The sequence below is a fragment of the Rana temporaria genome, chromosome 4, assembly GCF_905171775.1.
Source record: "Rana temporaria chromosome 4, aRanTem1.1, whole genome shotgun sequence".
In the NCBI taxonomy this organism is placed as follows: Eukaryota; Metazoa; Chordata; class Amphibia; order Anura; family Ranidae; genus Rana; species Rana temporaria.
The window spans coordinates 319,251,393-319,273,906 of record NC_053492.1 but is presented as its reverse complement, the minus strand read 5'-3'; the positions used below and the strand labels follow the sequence as shown (position 1 = coordinate 319,273,906).

Below are 22,514 nucleotides of genomic sequence, written 5' to 3'. Positions count from 1 at the left end.
CCCCTGTCATCTCCATCCTCCCCGTCACCTCCCTACCGCCCACCCCTGTCATCTCCATCCTCCCTGTCCGCAATGTGTGGCAGGTGACGTTGTGGCAAGTGACAATCCTCAATGTCTGACATCGTGGCAAGTAACAATCTGCAATGTGTGGCAGGTGACAACCCGCATCTGGTGACGCGGCAAGTGACAATCCGCATCTGAAGGCAGGTGACGTTGGCAAGTGACACGCTCGGGGCTCCTACTGATTTTGCAATATGGTGAGTTGAACTATTTTATATAACAATGTAATAATAGAAATTATGCACTTCAAGCATTTTTATTATTATTATTTTTTTTACTAGTTTTTTTTTTTTGTGAGGCTGCGACATTGCGGTGGACAGGTCAGAAACTTTTGACACATTTTTGGGACCATTCACATTTATACAGCGATCTGTGCTATTAAAATGCACTGATTAATGTGTAAATATCACTGTCAGGGAAGGGATTAAATGTGTTCCCTGGGAGGTGTTTCTAACTGGGGGGGTGGGACTGACTGGAGGAGGAGAGAGATCTCTGTTCCTAATCACTAGGATAGAGCCATGACAGGTCCTCTTTATACTCCTACATACATGTATAGAGCCATAACAGGTCCTCTTTAGTTATAATGATATCAAATAAAATCAAATAAAGGATGTGGGGCATTTTGGTGGGCGTGATTTTTTTTTCTGGGGGGGGGGGGCCCATACAACATTTTGCTATGGGGCCCTGTGATTTCTAGTTACGCCCCTGAGTGTGCCCTTCGTATGTACATACATACATACTAAAGTGGCTTTTTGGGAATAATCATTTAGCACAATCAAACACAAAATACACACTGACACAATTAAAATCTAAAATCTGTCCGAAGCAACTTTTTATTCAAATAAAGAAGTTGTTTTAAACTGCAGACCTCTAATTTCACATATGTAAAAATGTACAGCTATGTGCCCTTAGGCTGGATTCACACCTATGCATTTTTTTTGCTTTTTGCATTTTGCAGATTTGCACTACAGTCCATTTAACATGGTTTCCTATGGACCACATCCTGTAGTGCAAATCTGCAAAATGCAAAAAGCACTAAAAATGCATAGGTGTGAATTCAGCCTAAAGCCCCTTACACACGATCTAAAAATCGTACAAAAAATACTGCTTTCGAAGTGATCGTACTATAATCTGATCGTTAGTACAGAGCTTCGGAGAGCCGATCATGACAGTTCATCTGATATTATTCAATTGGACATGCACAATTTTTTTTTACGTATGATACCAGATCGTACGATTTTCCTTTAATTACATCACTTCTGAATTCTCGTACGAGAATTTTCGGAACTTTAGTAAACTCTTAATTTTTGAGATGCGATTAGCATGCAAAAAAATTAAGAAAATAAAACGGACGATAATCTTATTGTGTGTACCAGGCATAAGAGAGAGTTTCATCTCTTGGAGTCTCTTTTTGATTTAGCCATAATCAATACAATCTCCTTCCCCCTGAACTACTACTGTTAAAAATGTTTGTTTTTATATTTTTATAAATATTTCCTGTTTGTATGCAAATACAATGGTCAGAGAGAACGTGCATGATGTAAAATATGTCTGATGGTACTCAGGAGCTCTTATGTTGCTTTGCAGCAGATTATATAATTCTTTAAGCTTTTTATTTAAATTACTTTGTCATGTTTTGGTATATAGGTCAGTCCAACAGACAACAAAAGCGAGTATCTTAGATACATTGAAAAGTGAAAGGTTATATAAACCTGATATAGTTTGCGCTAAATGATGAGAAATCGTGATATCAGGAGATGAAGTCGTTTGGTCCTGTAATATGGAATGGGTTTTATAAAGCTTAACTTCCTAATCACGCTTTCTAAGCTTTTCAATGATTTCACCAGCCCTTCTGCCATCTGCTTACCCTAGATTCACAAGATTTTTTCTTGTTCTGTTATTACTATAGATATTCAGTATTTTATTTTAAAATATTTAAATTCAGTATTTGATTGAAGCAGATGCAAACATCACTTTAAATATTACTTCTGTGTATGAACCAGTGATAAAGGGATGAGTAGTGGTTATGAGTGAAAGCCAAAGAGATGCATTAGAGCTTCTTTACCCAATAAATCCTTCTTTGGGTCATGTCTTTTTGCCTCCTGTCATAGGGGGTTAATTTACTAAAGGTAAATCCACTTTGCACAACAAGTGCACTTGGAATCGCAGTCGCTGTAGATTTGAGGGGAAGATCTGAAATGAGGGGAAGCTCTGCTGATTTCTATCATCCATACACGTACAAGCAAAAATACAGTTTTTTATTTTCCCTACATGTCCCCCTCAGATCTACAGCGACTACACTTGTAGTACACAGTGGATTTGTCTTTCGTAAATAACCCCCATAGTGTCTGCGATCACCGACACACCAGTCATTTTGTCCCTAATTACCGCCAAAAATCAGTTACAGTATCCATTATCACTGCCACACCAGTTAGTTTCTCTAATAATTGACACACCAGTCCCAGTGTCCTTGATCAAAGCCACACCAGTTAGGCCTCGTACACACGATAGGTTAACCAGAGGACAATGGTCTGAAGGACCGTTGTCCTAGGTTAACTTATGAGGCTGACTGATGGTCCGTCATGCGTACACACCATCAGTTAAAAAAACGATCGTGTCAGAACGCGGTGACGTAAAACACATCGACGTGCTAAAAAAAATCGAAGTTCAATGCTTCCAAGCATGCGTCGACTTGATTCTGAGCATGCGCAGGTTTTTAACCAATGGTTTTGCATACTAACGATCGGTTTTGACCTATCGGTTAGCAATCCATCGGTTAAATTTTAAAGCAAGTTGCCATTGATTCTCCGATCACCACCACATCAGCCACAGTTTCGCCAGACCAGTGTAGATAGAATAAGTGTTCCTGGTTGTCACCACACCAGACCAGTGCATCAAGCAACAGTTTTCCTGACCACACCAGTCCCAGTGTTACCATATCAGTGTATGCCAGCAATAGTGTTCCTTATCGCCGCCACACCAGTCCCAGTGTCACCACACCAGTGTAAGCTAGCAATGGTGTGTCTGATTGTTGCCACACCAGTCCCAGTATCACCAAACCAGTGATTGATGCCACACTAGTGCCCATTGTCATCAGACCATTGAAAGCCAGCAACAATGTTCATAATCGCTGTTATACAATTCTCACTGTCAGCAGTGTTGCCGCTAAATACTTTGGGCTGTCTACTTTTCAAAAAGGTGCCATTTTTGGGGGATATTATTATTATTCACGATTTATATAGTGCCAACAGTTTACGCAGTGCTTTACAATGTAGAGGGGGGACAGCACAATTACAGTACAGTTCAATACAGAAGGTACAGGTGGGCCCTGCTCGTAGAGCTTACATTGGAATGGAGGGATGGTGGTACAAAAGGTAATATTTGTACTGTCCCGCCATTTTAGGGCCTTAAAAAATGTGCCAGGCAAGTCAGTACACCAGGACTGATCAATTTTCAAATACTGTATATATTATAGTTTGTATGTAAAAGTGTGATCTCTAGCACTTACCAAGTGAATAAAATGATAAAATATATACTGTATATGTGTAGTGGCCTGCTCCTGTTGGGTGGGCACTGCTTTAAATTTAGAGGGGGTCTGAGTTGTTAATTGACTCAGGCAAATGTAATTATGGGCAATTTAGCCTATGTGCCAGGCATGGCTGTGCTGGGAGTAACCACCATTGTTCGCCCGGGGATGTTATTACCATCCCGGGCCAAGGGTGGCAGCAGCAGAGTCAGGGTGTATTGGGTGTCCTCCTCGGCAGCAGAGCAGTGGGAGTGATCGTCTCACTGTTCATGCTGGGGAGGGGTACTTAAGGGACAGACGCCATTGAATCGGGATCGTCGGTCTGTTGTCCCACCACCTCGTGGCCCGCCTGGCTGGGGGTGCGTGCTCCTGAATCCTGGCTCCGGAACCATGTTGGCCTGGAGTTGTGGTTTATCTAAGTAGGCCCAGTAGTCAGACTGGGGCCTGCATTTTCAAGGTGATTCTGTGCTGTCTGTCCTGGAGGGAAGAAGCCGCTTGATGAAGGAACCCAGGGGAGGACCTATCCTGGAGAGGACCAGGCAAGAGGCTGGTATCTTGGGAGAAGGCCTGGAAACTTAATCGAAGGATGCACCATACACTGAGAGGCTTGATGGTGATCACTTGTCAGATCTGAGTTCTACAGAAGTTAGTCTGGAGAGTTACGGGTGCTGAATCCTGTGTTAGGGGATTCTGGCCCGAAAGTTTCTCCTCATAAAGGAAGGTCTGTGGCAGAGACTGTACTTTATTCCGTGCGTCATTCCGGCTGTTAGGCCAGTCAGAGGGACCTATCCGGGTGAGCAATACCCACTCTGGTGAGAGTGGCGACGAGAACTGTTTGCTGGAAGCAGGAGTGTTAACTAATTGAGATTATGCACCTGAACCTATCTACCTATTTACCCTTCCACCTCCTTCAACCACTTCTTCTTTCCTACCAAGTTCAGCAAATAAATCTTAGAAAAAGAAGTCTAGAGTGGGGACATTGAACTTTTCTAACTCTTATCTACTACCCTGGACGGCGAGGAAATAGAGGTAACATGCCACCCAAAATACCCTGCAGCTCCCGCGGGGGTAGTGCTACATGTGGGAGCTCGTCCGGGATTGGCTGTTGCCTCCAACAACGGTATCGGAAAGTTGTTTCGCCTTTGAGAGTCTGAATTTGTCTGGGTGTTGAACTGTGCTTGCAAAGAAGGGGTTAAGGTCAGGTTGCTTGGCTGGGGCGTTGGTGCGTGGAGCAACGTGCTAAGAAAACAACTGAAAGTGGGAGGAGTTACCATTCCCTGCGTAAGATGTGAGTGTGTCTGGCCCAAAGAAAAGTATTGATTGCTAGATCGTGGAGAGAAGATCGTTTTCAGTCATGTCGGCGTATCCATCCCCATCGCCAATGCTGAGGCCTACAATGTTCCAGGTAGAAGCTAGTGCGAATCCCGCACCAACAGGAGCCTTGTTGACGGATACAGGTATCCGGATGAAGCCGCGGGGCCGGTTTGTGCTGTATACGAGCGGCAATGTAGAAGCGCTTGGTGTGTCATGCCCACGATGTGAGGAATTAGCGGTTCAGATCCGACCCTTTGGCTGATGCTTGTGGACGATGCACGTGTGGACTATTCCAGCGTCACTTCCGGTTCCATGCTAACATCCTGTCCTTACGTGTTGCGTCATGCCACGTGACTTCATCAGAGGACTCTGACCCCATATCTCATATTTAAGAGGACCTGTCATTCTTTTTTCTTTTACAAGGGATTTTTACATTCCTTGTAATAGGAATAAAAGTGACCCAATTATTTTTTAAAACAGTGTAAATAAATAATATTTTTTTTTTTAAAGCGCCCTGTCCCAACAAACTCGCGCGCAGAAGCAAACGCATACGTGAGTTGTGCCCGCATATGAAAACGGTGTTCAAACCACACATGTGAGATATCGCCGCGTTAGAGCAAGTGCAATGATTCTAGCCCAAGAATCAAACAATTTATGATTTTTTTAACAATTTATTTGTATGATACAGCTGCAAATAAGTATTTGAACACCTGAGAAAATCAATGTTAATATTTGGTACAGTCGCCTTTGTTTGCAATTACAGAGGTCAAACGTTTCTTGTAGTTTTTCACCAGGTTTGCACACACTGGAGGAGGGATTTTGGCCCACTCCTCCACACAGATCTTCTCTAGATCAGTCAGGTTTCTGGGCTGTCGCTGAGAAACACGGAGTTTGAGCTCCCTCCAAAGATTCTCTATTGGGTTTAGGTCTGGAGACTGGCTAGGCCACGCCAGAACCTTGATATGCTTCTTACAGAGCCACTCCTTGGTTATCCTGGCTACGTGCTTCGGGTCATTGTCATGTTGGAAGACCCAGCCTCGACCCATCTTCAAAGCTCTAACTGAGGGAAGGAGGTTGTTGCCCAAAATCTCGCAATACATGGCCCCGGTCATCCTCTCCTTAATACAGTGCAGTCGCCCTGTCCCATGTGCAGAAAAACACCCCCAAAGCATGATGCTACCACCCCCATGCTTCACAGTAGGGATGGTGTTCTTGGGATGGTACTCATCATTCTTCTTCCTCTCAACACGGTTAGTGGAATTATGACCAAAAAGTTCTATTTTGGTCTCATCTGACCACATGACTTTCTCCCATGACTCCTCTGGATCATCCAAATGGTCATTGGCAAACTTAAGACGGGTCTTGACATGTGCTGGTTTAAGCAGGGGAACCTTCCGTGCCATGCATGATTTCAAACCATGACGTCTTAGTGTATTACCAACAGTAACCTTGGAAACGGTGGTCCCAGCTCTTTTCAGGTCATTGACCAGCTCCTCCCGTGTAGTCCTGGGCTGATTTCTCACCTTTCTTAGGATCATTGAGACCCCACGAGGTGAGATTTTGCATGGAGCCCCAGTCCGAGGGAGATTGACAGTCATGTTTAGCTTCTTCCATTTTCTAATGATTGCTCCAACAGTGGACCTTTTTTCACCAAGCTGCTTGGCAATTTCCCCGTAGCCCTTTCCAGCCTTGTGGAGGTGTACAATGTTGTCTCTAGTGTCTTTGGACAGCTCTTTGGTCTTGGCCATGTTAGTAGTTGGATTCTTACTGATTGTATGGGGTGGACAGGTGTCTTTATGCAGCTAATGACCTCAAACAGGTGCATCTAATTTAGGATAATAAATGGAGTGGAGGTGGACATTTTAAAGGCAGACTAACAGGTCTTTGAGGGTCAGAATTCTAGCTGATAGACAGGTGTTCAAATACTTATTTGCAGCTGTATCATACAAATAAATAGTTAAAAAATCATAAATTGTGATTTCTGGAATTATTTTTTTTGATTATGTCTCTCACAGTGGACATGCACCTACGATGACAATTTCAGATCCCTCCATGATTTCCAAGTGGGAGAACTTGCAAAATAGCAGGGTGTTCAAATACTTATTTTTCTCACTGTATATGTGTAGTGGCCTGCTCCTGTTGGGTGGGCACTGCTTTAAATTTAGAGGGGGTCTGAGTTGTTAATTGACTCAGGCAAATGTAATTATGGGCAATTTAGCCTATGTGCCAGCCATGGCTGTGCTGGGAGTAACCACCATTGTTCGCCCGGGGATGTTATTACCATCCCGGGCCAAGGGTGGCAGCAGCAGAGTCAGGGTGTATTGGGTGTCCTCCTCGGCAGCAGAGCAGTGGGAGTGATCGTCTCACTGTGCATGCTGGGGAGGGGTACTTAAGGGACAGACGCCATTGAATCGGGATCGTCGGTCTGTTGTCCCACCACCTCGTGGCCCGCCTGGCTGGGGGTGCGTGCTCCTGAATCCTGGCTCCGGAACCATGTTGGCCTGGAGTTGTGGTTTATCTAAGTAGGCCCAGTAGTCAGACTGGGGCCTGCATTTTCAAGGTGATTCTGTGCTGTCTGTCCTGGAGGGAAGAAGCCGCTTGATGAAGGAACCCAGGGGAGGACCTATCCTGGAGAGGACCAGGCAAGAGGCTGGTATCTTGGGAGAAGGCCTGGAAACTTAATCGAAGGATGCACCATACACTGAGAGGCTTGATGGTGATCACTTGTCAGATCTGAGTTCTACAGAAGTTAGTCTGGAGAGTTACGGGTGCTGAATCCTGTGTTAGGGGATTCTGGCCCGAAAGTTTCTCCTCATAAAGGAAGGTCTGTGGCAGAGACTGTACTTTATTCCGTGCGTCATTCCGGCTGTTAGGCCAGTCAGAGGGACCTATCCGGGTGAGCAATACCCACTCTGGTGAGAGTGGCGACGAGAACTGTTTGCTGGAAGCAGGAGTGTTAACTAATTGAGATTATGCACCTGAACCTATCTACCTATTTACCCTTCCACCTCCTTCAACCACTTCTTCTTTCCTACCAAGTTCAGCAAATAAATCTTAGAAAAAGAAGTCTAGAGTGGGGACATTGAACTTTTCTAACTCTTATCTACTACCCTGGACGGCGAGGAAATAGAGGTAACATGCCACCCAAAATACCCTGCAGCTCCCGCGGGGGTAGTGCTACATGTGGGAGCTCGTCCGGGATTGGCTGTTGCCTCCAACAACGGTATCGGAAAGTTGTTTCGCCTTTGAGAGTCTGAATTTGTCTGGGTGTTGAACTGTGCTTGCAAAGAAGGGGTTAAGGTCAGGTTGCTTGGCTGGGGCGTTGGTGCGTGGAGCAACGTGCGAAGAAAACAACTGAAAGTGGGAGGAGTTACCATTCCCTGCGTAAGATGTGAGTGTGTCTGGCCCAAAGAAAAGTATTGATTGCTAGATCGTGGAGAGAAGATCGTTTTCAGTCATGTCGGCGTATCCATCCCCATCGCCAATGCTGAGGCCTACAATGTTCCAGGTAGAAGCTAGTGCGAATCCCGCACCAACAGGAGCCTTGTTGACGGATACAGGTATCCGGATGAAGCCGCGGGGCCGGTTTGTGCTGTATACGAGCGGCAATGTAGAAGCGCTTGGTGTGTCATGCCCACGATGTGAGGAATTAGCGGTTCAGATCCGACCCTTTGGCTGATGCTTGTGGACGATGCACGTGTGGACTATTCCAGCGTCACTTCCGGTTCCATGCTAACATCCTGTCCTTACGTGTTGCGTCATGCCACGTGACTTCATCAGAGGACTCTGACCCCATATCTCATATTTAAGAGGACCTGTCATTCTTTTTTCTTTTACAAGGGATTTTTACATTCCTTGTAATAGGAATAAAAGTGACCCAATTATTTTTTAAAACAGTGTAAATAAATAATATTTTTTTTTTTAAAGCGCCCTGTCCCAACAAACTCGCGCGCAGAAGCAAACGCATACGTGAGTTGTGCCCGCATATGAAAACGGTGTTCAAACCACACATGTGAGATATCGCCGCGTTAGAGCAAGTGCAATGATTCTAGCCCTAGACCTCTTCTGTAACTCAAAACATGCAACCTGTAGAATTTTTAAAACGTCGCCTATGGAGATTTTTAAGGGTAAAAGTTTGACGCCATTCCAATTAAATTTTGAAGCTTGACATGTGGGGTATCAATTTACTCGGCATAACATTATCTTTCACAATATAAAAAAATGGACTAACTTTACTGTTGTCTTAGTGATTTTTTTAAAGAAAAGGGTGCTTGTAAGACCGCTGCGCAACTAGGGTGTGACAAAAAGCTTTGCAATGACCAAAACAGGCTCGGGGCTTAAGTGGTTAAGGAGCGCTTGCGGAAGCCTCCTGTACGTTTGTCTCCGAGCTTTGCAGTCCCACCCTTGCCTCCCTCACCTCCCATGCCTCCTGGTACCGGGTCGGTCTGTGAAGATGAACCCATGCACTTGGGCTTCACGCGTCTCTGCGGACGAGAGCCCTTAGGAGGAGGGAGAGATTGTGCCTTTATTGTGGCCAGGCTGGTCACTTTTTGAAGTCTTGTCCTACCGTCCAGGGAACGCCCGAACCTTGATGTCCTGTCACGGACAGACCTTAGGTGGCGTTGTTTCGTCTACAGTTTCCCAAAAGGATAAGCCCCTGGTCTCTGTTACCCTGTCTAGGGCTGAGTCGTCCCTCGAGATACAGGCTCTAATCGACTCCGGGGGCTGCAGGCCTGTTCATTGATGCTGCCTATGTATTGAAGCACTCGATTCCGCTGCAGCTGCGTAAAACTCCACTTGCCATTGAGGCTCTTTGCGGGAGACCTCTACAGCCTTCCCATGTGACTCATGAGACTGTTCCATTGTCCATGGCTGCAGGGGCTCTTCACCATGAGATAATCCAATTTCAAGTTATTTCCTCACCTAAGTTTCCACTGGTTATTCGTCATCCTTGGTTACAGAGGCACAACCCCTCTTTTGATTGGCTCCGTGCTGAGGTTCTGTCCTGGTCAACACAATGCAGTAAGAGATGCTTCCAGAAGGTAGCCAAGGATCTGGGCACCTCTTCACTCTCCTCCCTGTTGGATGAGTACCGCGATTTTAGCGATGTCTTTGACAAAGGTCAAGTTGGTACTTTGCCTCCACAAGGGTCGTATGATTGCACTATTGGCCTTCAACCTGGTGCCATACCTCCTCATGGCCGGGTTTTTCCTTTGTCGGTCTTGGAGAATAAAGCCATGGAGGAGTATGTTGCAGATGCATTTTCTCAAGGTTTTATCCGCAAATCCTCGTCTCCTGCTGGTTTCTTTTTTGTGAAGAAGAAGAGTGGTGAACTGAGACCTTGCATTGATTATAGGGGTCTCAATCTTCTCACCATTAAGACTGCCTATCTGATCCCATTGATTACTGAGTTATTTGACCGCCTCAAGGAAGCAACGTTTTTCACAAAGCTTGATTTGAGAGGGGCATACACTCTCGTGAGGATTAAGGAGGGTAACGAGTGTAAAACTGCATTTAATACCAGAACTGGTCATCTGTAACGCTCAGTTTTCCAGGAGTTTATTAATGATGTCCTCCGAAGTTTGTTGCAGTTATGTGTGGTGGTTTATCTCGATGATATCCTCATATTTTCCAAATCCCTGGAGAGCCACAGATGTCTGTCGAGTGCTTCAGTAACTAAGAGAGAACAATCTCTATTGTAAACTGGAGAAGTTTGAATTCCATCGTGAACAGGTCAAATTCCTGGGTTATGTAATTTCCACAGCTGGGTTTTTGATGGACCCAGAGAAACTTTCTGCTGTCCTACAGTGGCCTCGACCCATGGGTTTATGTCCTCTGCAGCGTTTTCTTGGCTTTACCAACTATTATCGGAAGTTTATTCGTAACTTCTCTGGTCAAACCCCTGACTGATATGACCAGAAAGGACGGTAAACCTCCAGAGTCCATTAAGGCTTTTAAGAGTATTAAGGCTGCCTTTGTTTCTTCTCCTCTGTTGGCACATCCTGATCCTATGTTGCCTTTTATTCTTGAAGTTGATGCTTCTGAGACTGGAGTTGGCGCTTTTCTGTCTCAACATTCTAGCTCTGACAGTGCTATGCATCCGTATGACTACTTTTCCATGAAATAGTCACCTGCGGAGTGCAATTACGAGATTGGTGATTAGAGAGCTGTTGGCGATCATTTTAGCCCTGAAAGAATGGAGACATCTCCTCGAAGGTACCACTGTGCCAGTTCTCATTCTTACTGACTATAAGAATCTCAAATTCTTGTCTGAGGCTAAGCGCCTTTCTCCCAGAAGGGTGCGATGGGCTCTTTTCTTGTCGAGTTTTAATTCTTACCTGGTACTAAGAATGTAAGGGCTGACGCCTTGTCACGACAATTTTCCTCCACTTCCAAGATGGAGTCGGTTCCAGTTCCTGTGATTCCTCCTGATCGTATTCTGGCTATGGTTCACACCAGTCTCACTTCTCCTTTGGGAGACAAAATTCTTGCTGCTCAGGTCGATGCCCCTCATGAGAATCCTTGTGACCGCTGCCTTGTTCCCGAGAGTCTCTGTACTGCTGTGCTCCAGACTTACCATTCTCCCAAGGATGCTGGCCAACTCTTTTGGGCCTTTTCCCCAACAATTCTGGTGGCCTAGTCTACATGCTGATGTAACCGCCTGCGTAGCTGCCTGTTTCGTGTGTGCCCTGAGTAAGACTCCACGACACCTTCCATTCTCTCCTGTACATACTGCTCACTATTATACCCTCCACACTCTTCTCATACACATAGTGCCCACTTTCATACCCTCTACACTTTTCTCCTATACATAGTGCCCACTGTCATAACCTCCACACTCCTGTACATACTGCCCACTGTCATATCCTCCCCATTCTTCTTCTGTACATACTGCTCACTGTTTTACCCTCCACACTCGTCTCATGTACATACTGCTCAGTATCATACCATCCACACTTCTCTCCTGTACATATTGCCCGCATTCATAAACTCCTCTTTTGTACATAGTGTTGGCTGTCATACCCTCCACACTCCTCTTCTGTGCATACTGCTCACTATCATACCGTCCACACTCCTCTCCTGTACATACCACCCACTGTCATACCCTCCACACTCCTCTCCTGCACATAATGCCCCCATCATACCCTCCACACTCCTCTCCTGTGCATACTGCCCACTATTATACCATCCACACTCCTCTCCTGTACATACCGCCCACTGTGATACCCTTCACACTCCTCTCCTGTACATACTGTCCACTGTCATACCCTCCACACTCCTCCCTTGTACATACTGTAACCCAACCTTACCCTCCAAACTCCTCTCCTGTACATACTGCCAACTATCTTTCTCCAAATTCCCCTCCACACTCCTCTCCTTTACATAATATCCACTGTCATACCCTCCACACTCCTCTCCGGTACATACTACTCTCTGTCATACCCCCCACACTCCTCTCATGTACATGCTGCCCACTGACATACCCTCCACACCTCTCTGCTGTGCATACTGCCCACTTTCATACTCTTGACACTCCTCTTCTGCCATACCCTCTGCACTTCTCTCCTGTACATACTGTCCACTATTGAACTGTCCACATTCCTCTCCCTCACCTGCACATACTTCCCACTTTTATACCATCCATACTCCTCCCCTATGCCGCTTACCCACAAAAATAGTTCATTAAAATTATACTGAATATCCTCAATGTTATCAGCTCTAGAATGGGCAAACTGTTGTTTGTTCAATTAAAGGAAATCTCAGTCCTCATATTTGTTCTGCCCCATTATTTGTACTCATTTCATTTTGTGATTACTACTGTGATGTAAAGAGGAACATAGGGGATCTCAGCTACTCTAAATATAGCACTTGTAAAAAAAAAAAAAGTGTCCCTGAAAATATTTTTGAAATGTTGGCAACTATGCACTTAGGCACTGCCCAAGGGCCACCGGGTCAGTAGGGGGCCCCATGAGAGGCTCCTGGGATCCTGTGATATTAAAGCGGTAGTAAACTTTGCTAACATTATTACTTTTTAGAGGCCCTGAGGTAGGTTATGCCACAATGTGCACAACATATTAGCACATTAGGGTAAACTTAAATTTTCAGACTAAGCCCTCCAGTGCTACATAGTTACATAGTTACATAGTTAGTCAGGTTGAAAAAAGACACAAGTCCATCCAGTTCAACCACAAAAAACAAAAAAACAAAATAAAAAACACAGTAAAATCCTATACACCCAACTCCATACCCACAGTTGATCCAGAGGAAGGCAAAAAACCCCAGCGGAGCATGATCCAATTTGCTACAGCAGGGGAAAAAATTCCTTCCTGATCCCCCGAGAGGCAATCGGATTTACCCTGGATCAACAATACCTACAAATCTTAGTACTCAGTTATATTCTGTACATTTAGGAAAGAATCCAGACCTTTCTTAAAGCAATCTACTGAGCTGGCCAGAACCACCTCTGGAGGGAGTCTGTTCCACATTTTCACAGCTCTTACTGTGAAAAAACCTTTCCGTATTTGGAGGTGAAATCTCTTTTCCTCTAGACGTAAAGAGTGCCCCCTTGTCCTCAGTGATGACCGTAAAGTGAATAACTCAACACCAAGTTCACTGTATGGACCTCTTATATATTTGTACATGTTGATCATATCCCCCCTTATTCTCCTCTTCTCAAGAGTGAATAAATTCAGTTCCTCTAATCTTTCCTCATAGCTGAGCTCCTCCATGCCTCTTATCAGTTTGGTTGCTCTTCTCTGCACTTTCTCCAGTTCTCCTATATCCTTTTTGAGAACTGGTGCCCAAAACTGAACTGCATATTCCAGATGAGGTCTTACTAATGATTTGTACAGGGGCAAAATTATATCTCTGTCTCTGGAGTCCATACCTCTCTTAATACAAGAAAGGACTTTGCTCGCTTTGGAAACCGCAGCTTGGCATTGCATGCCATTATTGAGCTTATGATCAACCAAAACCCCCAGATCCTTCTCCACTACAGATCCCCCCAGTTGTACTCCCCCTAGTATGTATGATGCATGCATATTCTTAGCCCCCAAGTGCATAACTTTACATTTATCTACATTAAACCTCATCTGCCACTTAGTCGCCCAATCAGACAGAGCATTGAGGTCGGCTTGTAAATTGGAGACATCCTGTAAGGACGTTATTCCACTGCATAGCTTGGTGTCATCTGCAAAGACAGAAATGTTACTTTTGATCTCAGACCCAATATCATTTATAAATATATTGAAAAGTAAGGGTCCCAGCACTGAACCTTGGGGTACACCACTGATAACCTTGGACCATTCAGAGTAAGAATCATTAACCACGACTCTCTGAATTCTGTCTTTTAGCCAGTTTTCTAACCATTTACAAACTGATATATCCAATCCTGTAGACCTTACCTTACACATGAGCCGTGTGTGCGGAACTGTATCGAACGCTTTTGCAAAATCCAAATATATCACGTCCACAGCCACGCCTCTGTCCAGGGTTTTACTTACCTCTTCATAAAAGGAAATCAGGTTTGTCTGACAACTTCTGTCTTTCATGAATCCATGTTGTCTGCTGCTTAAATAGTTTTTTTCCAGCAAGAACTCATCCATGTGGTCTTTTATTAAACGTTCCAGTATCTTCCCAACTATAGAAGTTAAACTAACAGGTCTATAGTTACTTGGTAAAGACTTTGTTCCCTTTTTAAATATGGGCACCACATTGGCCCTGCGCCAATCCAGTGGTACTATTCCTGTCTTTAATGAGTCCCTAAATATTAGATACAGTGGCTTTGAAATGACAGAGCTCAACTCACCTAGGATCCGTGGATGGATGCCATCAGGTCCAGGTGCTTTATCTACTTTTATTCTGTCTAAATATTTCTGGACCATATCACTTTTGAGCCATTGTGGATTTGGGGCTGTGTCACTCCCACCCCCATTTTGGACATGAGCTCCCCCATGCTCCATTGTATACACAGAGCTGAAGAAAACATTTAATAAATTTGCCTTCTCTTTGTCCCCAGTCACCCACTCTAGATTATTTTGTAAGGGGCCTACATGCTCAGACTTCACCTTTTTACTATTAATATATTTAAAGAATTTTTTGGGGTTTGTCCTACTATCTTTTGCAATCTGTCGTTCGTTTTGAATTTTTGCATCCTTGATTTCCTTTTTGCATATCCTGTTATATTCTTTGTAACATTTAAACAACACTAGTGTTCCTTCATTTTTATATTTTTTAAAAGCTACTTTCTTATTGTTTATAGCTTTTTTAACTTTGACCGTGAGCCACATAGGTTTTATTTTTAGCCTTTTAAACTTATTGCCCATGGGAACATACTTTGCAGTGAGGTTCCACACAGTCTTTTTGAAGAATTCCCATTTCTGTTCTGTGTTCATCTGTGCCAATAGTCCCTCCCAGTCCAAGTCCTGGAGAGCAGCCCTCATCCTTGGAAAATTTGCTCTCTTAAAATTTAGTGTTTTAATATTTCCTGTATGTATTTCTTGCTTATAGTTAACATTAAATGAAATCATGTTATGATCACTGCTACCCAGGTGTTCCTTTATCTGAACATTAGTAATAAGCTCTGCATGGTTTGAAATTATCAGGTCCAACAGGGCATCATTCCTAGTTGGGGCCTCAATAAACTGCACCATAAAATTGTCCTGCAATTGGTTTTTAAATTTTTGTCCTTTAACTGTCCCAGAAGTGCCATTAATCCAGTCAATTTCTGGGTAGTTAAAATCCCCCATTATTATCACCGTCCCAGACCTTGCAGCCCTTTCCATCTGTGCAAGGAGCTGAGTCTCCACCTCCTCATTAACATTGGGTGGTTTATAACAAACTCCAATGATTAATTTTGAACTACGCACATCTGTATGCAGTTCCACCCATAATGCTTCAGCCTCATCACACTCTCCATCAACCAGGTTCTCTTTCACGCTTGCTTTGAGGTCACTTCTCACATAGAGACAGACCCCTCCACCTTTCCTTTTTACCCTGTCTTTCCGAAAGAGAGCATAGCCAGGAATATTAATAGCCCAGTCATGTGAGGATTGAAGCCAAGTTTCAGCAATACCGATTACATCATAGCTCTCCTCATGCACCAGAGCTTCCAGCTCACCTGTTTTGCTTGGCAGACTTCTGGCATTGGTGAACAAACACTTAAATGTATTGTTACATTTTTCTCTGGTGTTTTTCATATAATTTATAGTAGTACAAATGGCACTATTATTTCCAATGGCTGCGCTGTGATCAATCCGTCGGGGCCCGGGCACTTCCATCTTCACCTTGTCTTCCTTCTGGGATCTGTGCCTTTGGTGAATTGCCTTGGCCGGGCTGTGTTCATGTCATTCCCGTGCATTCTCATGCGCATCCTCTCTCTCATCCCCCCTTTCTCTCTCATCCTCCCTCCCTTACCCCTCACCCCTCTCTCATGCCCTTTTGTGCTCTCTCTATCTCTCATCCTCCCTCTCTCTTTAATTTATTTTGCTATGACAAAAAACTGTTTGCATTTTTATTTATTAATAAAAGGCCCACCAAAATTCTCAGCACTAGGCCCATGATGTTCTTAATCTGGCCCTGGTTACTGTGGGTGTTTCTGGGCCTTCATGTGGGTGGTGAAAGGTTTAAATGTGTCATACCTCCCCCTGTGCCATTCCTGTCTTTCAGCATGCCAAAGAATAAGGTCTTACTGCAAGACTACAGAAGAAGGGCTATGAGAGGTTATTATGAAGGTGTTTCCTTCATATGTGAATGAATTGCTTCACAGAGAGCTGGGCTCTGGGAGGGCGGCATCTGAGGGGTGGGACTCTCCCTGTTCACACTGGTTGGCATATTTAACCGGGCAGGATTGAATTCTAATTGTGGTCCATTCAATCCTTCCCAGTAGCAGCAAAGCTATCTTTCAGAACAGGCTGTGTATGAAGGCGTTACATATAGTTACATAGTAGGTGAGGTTGAAAAAAGACCATCAAGTCCAATCTATGTGTGTGATTATATGTCAGTATTACTTTGTATATGCCTGTATGTTGTGATCGTTCAGGTGCTTATCTAAAAGTTTCTGAAAACCATCAATGCCCCCGCCTGTGGAAGGGAATTCCACATCCTTGCCACTCTTACAGTAAAGAACCCTCTACGTAGTTTAAAGCGGGAGTTCACCCATTTATAATTTTTTTTTTTTCTCCCCTTAGCTTCCTGCTCGTTCGGTCTAGGGGAATCGGCTATTTGTATTAAAATATGAGCAGTACTTACCCATTTTCGAGCTGCATCTTCTTCCGTCGCTTCCGGGTATGGGTCTTCGGGAGCGGGCGTTCCTTCTTGATTGACAGCCTTCCGAGAGGCTTCCGACGGTCGCATCCATCGCGTCACTCGTAGCCGAAAGAAGCCGAACGTCGGTGCGGCTCTATACTGCGCCTGCGCACCGACGTTCGGCTTCTTTCGGAAAATCGTGACGCGATGGATGCGACCGTCGGAAGCCTCTCGGAAGACTGTCAATCAAGAAGGAACGCCCGTTCCCGCAGCCCATACCCGGAAGCGACGGAGAGGATGCATCTCGTAAACGGGTAAGTACTGCACATATTTTAAAACAAATAGCCGATTCCCCTAGTAAAAACGAGCAGGAATCTAAGGGGGAAAAGTGCCCTCTAAGGGTGAACCCCCGCTTTAAGGTTAAACCTCTTTTCTTCTAATTTTTTTGAGTGGGCACGTGTTTTGTTAAACTCCCTTCCGTGAAAAAGTTTTACCCCTATTGTGGGGTCACCAGTATGGTATTTGTAAATTGAAATTATATCCCCTCTCAAGCATCTCTTCTCCCGAGAGAATAAGTTCAGTGCTCGCAACCTTTCCTCATAACTTATATCCTCCAGACCCTTTATGAGCATTGCTGCTTTTCTTTGTACTTTCTACTTTTTCAGTACATCCTTCCTGAGGACTGGTGCCCAGAACTGGACAAGCATACGCTAGGTGTGGCTGGACCAGAGTCTTGTAGAGTGGGAGAATTATTGCTTTATCCCTGGAGTTAATCCCTTTTATAATGCATGCCAATATTCTGTCTGCTTTGTTAGCAGCAGCTTGACATTGCATGTCATTGCTGAGCCTATCATCTACTAGGACCCCCAGGTCCCTTTCCATCCTAGATTCCCCCAGAGGTTCTCCCCCCCCCCCCCCGAGTGTATAGATTGCATTCATATTTTTGCCACCCAAATGCATTATTTTACATTTTTCTACATTGAACCTCATTTGCCATGTATTTGCCCACCCCAATTTGTTCAGATCTTTTTGAAAGGTTTCCACATCCTGCAGAGAAGTTATTTCCCTGCTTAGCTTAGCTTATCCTTCTTGAATAATGCTGTGCTCTGTGAGGTGGGACTTGGGAGGTTTGGACTCTTCCTGTAGGTGTGACTGGGCGGGATTGAATGCTAATTAGGATTGTAACGGAACGTCCCACACTCCGATTGAGTGCTTCCGTCATATACCGCTTCCTATCAGTCTGGATATAGATATCAGATATTCCAGCTGCCCTCAACACACAACGAGACGAGACTTGTCTGTGTGCTAAGTATGGAGTGTTTAATAGAACCAATAATACATCCTTATATACAGTTAGAGGAGGTAACCAGAACATAAATTAACATGAGCTAATTAACTAATCATTTACCCAGACGAGGTGACTCCGAGATATGACCTTTCAAGGTAGACATCCCGGATCCTCTCACCTGCTATACAATACACATTATCATAAGTGTAAACAAAGGACACCTCCACAATAGCGGGGTCAATTACAATCTAACAGTATGTGTCCCAACATGATGATTGAATTACTCTTACAATTAACCCGTTGAGTTCAGAATCAACAACCTGTAAATAGTTCTTACAGATATCCTGGAATATATTGTGGATAATAATTAAATAATCCCATCTCAGGTAGTCCAAGATATAATTTCTAAGTCATCCTATGCCCCTAGTGGACATAGGATGATTTTAGACATAAGATTGTTCGGGGATGTCCCGGGTGAGTCTGTCACAAGGATGTATTCCATCCGACCCACCATCAGAACTGTGAAGGACGTTACATCATTTGCAGAGTCTGAAAGACTACAAAGGGGAGTGGAAGGGACAGGGTATATCAGCAGGATATACACATGACATATGACACAAGGCAACAACTAAACACAGAATATCGAGGAATCTATGCTGGGATTGATCATTTCCGAAAAGAAAGTCGGAATTCAGCTTTATTACTACTACAGTAGGTACTTGAAAAACAAGCCATGTGTTTAAGTAGAGAAATGTAGGACATTAGGTATGAAAACTATGTGAGAGAGTTTAAAGGGAGCAGATAAATCTTTAATGTATTTAACCTGGCTAAGAACGGGGTGGGTGGGACTTTGCATGAATCACGTGGCAGCAAGAAAGTATTGGGGTGAACCCTGAAGCCCACAAGCGTGGAGCAACTGCATGTGTGTGACGGCGCCAAAGGATGCCGCACGCACAGCGTAGGTGCGTGACATTGATGCGCAGTAGCGCATCCACCCCCCCAGGCAGAGGAAGTGCTCAGGTGGGAGGAGGCCTGCAAGGTACGTCACAGCTCCCGGAAATGGAGAAGACAACCAGACGGCAAAGCAGCCCCATCACACACAGCATCAGCAACAAAAAAAACATATCAGTATGTCCAATTGAGATGTTCAGCTTTCTCCTGATGAGTGGCATTAAAGCCACAAAATGCGTAGAGCTACCGAATGCCATGTCTTTCCTTAACTCTACCCTGATTCTTCAAATCATTATACAACATTCACCTTTACAGGTTCAGTGAGGCCATAGGTCCTGCAGATATTATTGTTCAATTATAGTTTTATACAACTCTAGTCTGTGGTGAACTAGGGAATTCTATTGAGGTTATACTTTGAAATACCACTGCCATGTTTACTGTCATTACCGTGCTTATCATCTACTATGGATATGAGCATTACATGTATGTTTATACTGTACTACTCACCATATATTATATGTATGTTTACATGTACCTTTGACACTGTAATATGTATGTGTATTATATTATAATTAATAAAATTCCTTTATTCCTATTACTTTTTTGCTGCCACGTGCTTCATGCAAAGTCCCACCCTCTCTATGCTAAACCCTTCCTCTTGACTTAGATTGGGAAGGAAATACATGACCTCATCAGGCCTTGTTTTCATTTAAAGTTAATAGGGGTGGAAATGTGACCTCACCAGGTCATGGCTTCCTTAACCACTTGCCGCCCGCCCTATTACAGTATGACGGCGGCAGAGTGTTTTCAATATCCTAAGTGGACGTTATATGACATCCTCAGGATATTGAGCCGTTGCGCGTCCACCAGGGGGCACGCATCGAGGAGATCGTTGTTGCAGGGTGTCAGTCTGACACCCCGCAACACCGATCTAGGTAAAGAGTCTCCAACGGAGACTCTTTACCACGTGATCAGCCGTGTCCAATCACGGTTGATCACGATGTAAACAGGAAAAGCCGGTAATCAGCTTTTCCTCACTCGCGTCTGTCAGACGCGAGTAGAGGAGAGCCGATCGGCTGCTCCTCTGACAGGGGGGGTTTGCGCTGATCGATTATCAGCGCAGCCCCCCCCCCCGAGGATGCCCACACTGGACCACCAGGGATGCCACTAGACCACCAGGGATGCCCACCACAGGTATGCCACCCTAGACCACCAGGGATGACAATCACAAATAATGGATGCCAATCAATGCCCACAATGGATGCCAATCAGTGCCCACAATGGGCATCACTGATTGGCAGGCATTATTGTTTGGCACTGATTGGGTGCCCGTCGGTGCCCATCAGTGCCGCCTTATCAGTGCCCGTCAGTGCAGTACCATCAGTGCCCATTAGTGAAGGAGAAAACGTACTTATTTACAGTGTTTTATAACAGAAACAAAAAAAAAATCGGTCATTTTTTTTGCAGAAAATAAAAATCCCAGAGGTGATTAAATACCACCAAAAGAAAGCTCTATTTATGGGTACAAAATGATAAAAATTTAGTTTGGGTACAGTGTAGCATGACCGCGCAATTGTCATTCAAAGTGCAACAGCGCTGAAAGCTCAAAATTGGTCTGGGCGGGAAGGTGTATAAATGCCCTGTATGGAAGTGGTTAAAGTCCCTAAACAAAAAAAAAACCTCTTCTCTTTATAACCTGGCTAAGAAGCTTAGTTTAAAAATATATATTTGACTTTCTTTATTAATTTTTCATTTCCAAATGAAAATACAATTTCTGCTGTTCTTGGAAACATTCTGTGTGGCCTTTTTATAGTTAAGCCTTTGATGAGTATGGGAAGATATTTGTTATGCTTTACTTTATGAAGTGTATATCATAAGTGCAAAGTATGTTTTGTTTCAAATCTTATATTGAGTTTTAACAAAGAGCACAACCAACAGCCACTGATTAATATGCAGTACAGAAACAGATTTAAAAGAGTGGGTATGACTGGGTAGGAAAGATACGCAAAAATACACAGTAAACAGCAACGATGTTGTTAGGATCTGTCGAGTATTGGGAAAGTGGGTACTGTCTTCCTCCCCGGGCACCTTCATGGGAACACACTGTGCCCTGGGGGGAGACAGCACCGACATCTGTAGTTGTCACTTACCCAGTTGGGTCCAAATACATTTTTGAAGAAAAGTACCTGCATAAAAGGTGGAGCAATCAAAGTGAAACAGACCCAATTTCCCTAACCAGAATCTGAGCAGTAGTTAGGTTATAAAACATAGAACATAACGGGTGTAACATAGGACATTAGCTGGCTTAGTAAAAGTTGATGATATTCTTTTGTGCGTGTCTCAAATCTGTCACGGGTTAAATAGCCTCGCCTGGTCCATCTTGGGGAGAGGCCGGGCCAAAACCTGGGCAATGCAAAGTATGTTTTATTCTTCGGAAGAATATTAGTATTATGTTGTGATTGGTAGTTTGCTGTCACAGGAATACTGGTAAACATATTCATCAATTTCATTTTCATTTTCAGATTTATGTTCATCTGAGAGAAGGAAGTGGTAGTGACGGTATTGACACATTAAAGCATAAGCCACAACTTCACAGCATGGTAGCCAAAAACTTGTGTCAAAGTGCTCCTGGAAAAAACTACATCATTTTTACTGGACCAAGCATCACAAGCCTCAATTTGTTTGAAGAATTTGAAAAACAAGGTTTGTAGCACTCTGATTTATTTATTTAATTTAGGATGGTTCCTATGCATTTGTTATTTTATTAATGTGACTTTGAATGTATTTTAAGTCTATGGATAGCATTAATTTTCTCAGCTCAGTGCTGCTTCCCAGCTCACTGTAGTGTTGCTTTGCTAGTTATTCTAACATAGATTGGTTGCTAGTGACTAGACTATTAATAAACCAGAGTCTCAATTCACAACCTGGTTTGTTTTAACTGCTTCTTACCTGCTTCAAACCTGTCTGTGTTTGTCTTGTCTTCATCTGTGAAGTTCAAATAGATGCTACACTCCTCACAGTACTTGACCTTTAACCTCCCTGGCGGTATGATTCTTTCAGAAAAAAGATGCTGAAAGCGGTACCATTATTTGCAAGGAAATTTGGCGTTTTTTACTGTAGGCCTGTAAT

General features: G+C 44.0%; 1 protein-coding gene across 1 annotated transcript in view; it reads left to right on the top strand.

The window, feature by feature from the left end:
- PGBD5 (piggyBac transposable element derived 5) overlaps positions 1–22,514 on the top strand; it is a 205,417-nt gene that overhangs the window by 135,617 nt on the left and 47,286 nt on the right. Inside the window, exon 4 of the mRNA XM_040350678.1 lies at positions 21,908–22,088. Within this exon, the coding sequence (XP_040206612.1) occupies positions 21,908–22,088 (181 nt within the window). The remainder of the gene's footprint in view (positions 1–21,907; positions 22,089–22,514) is intronic.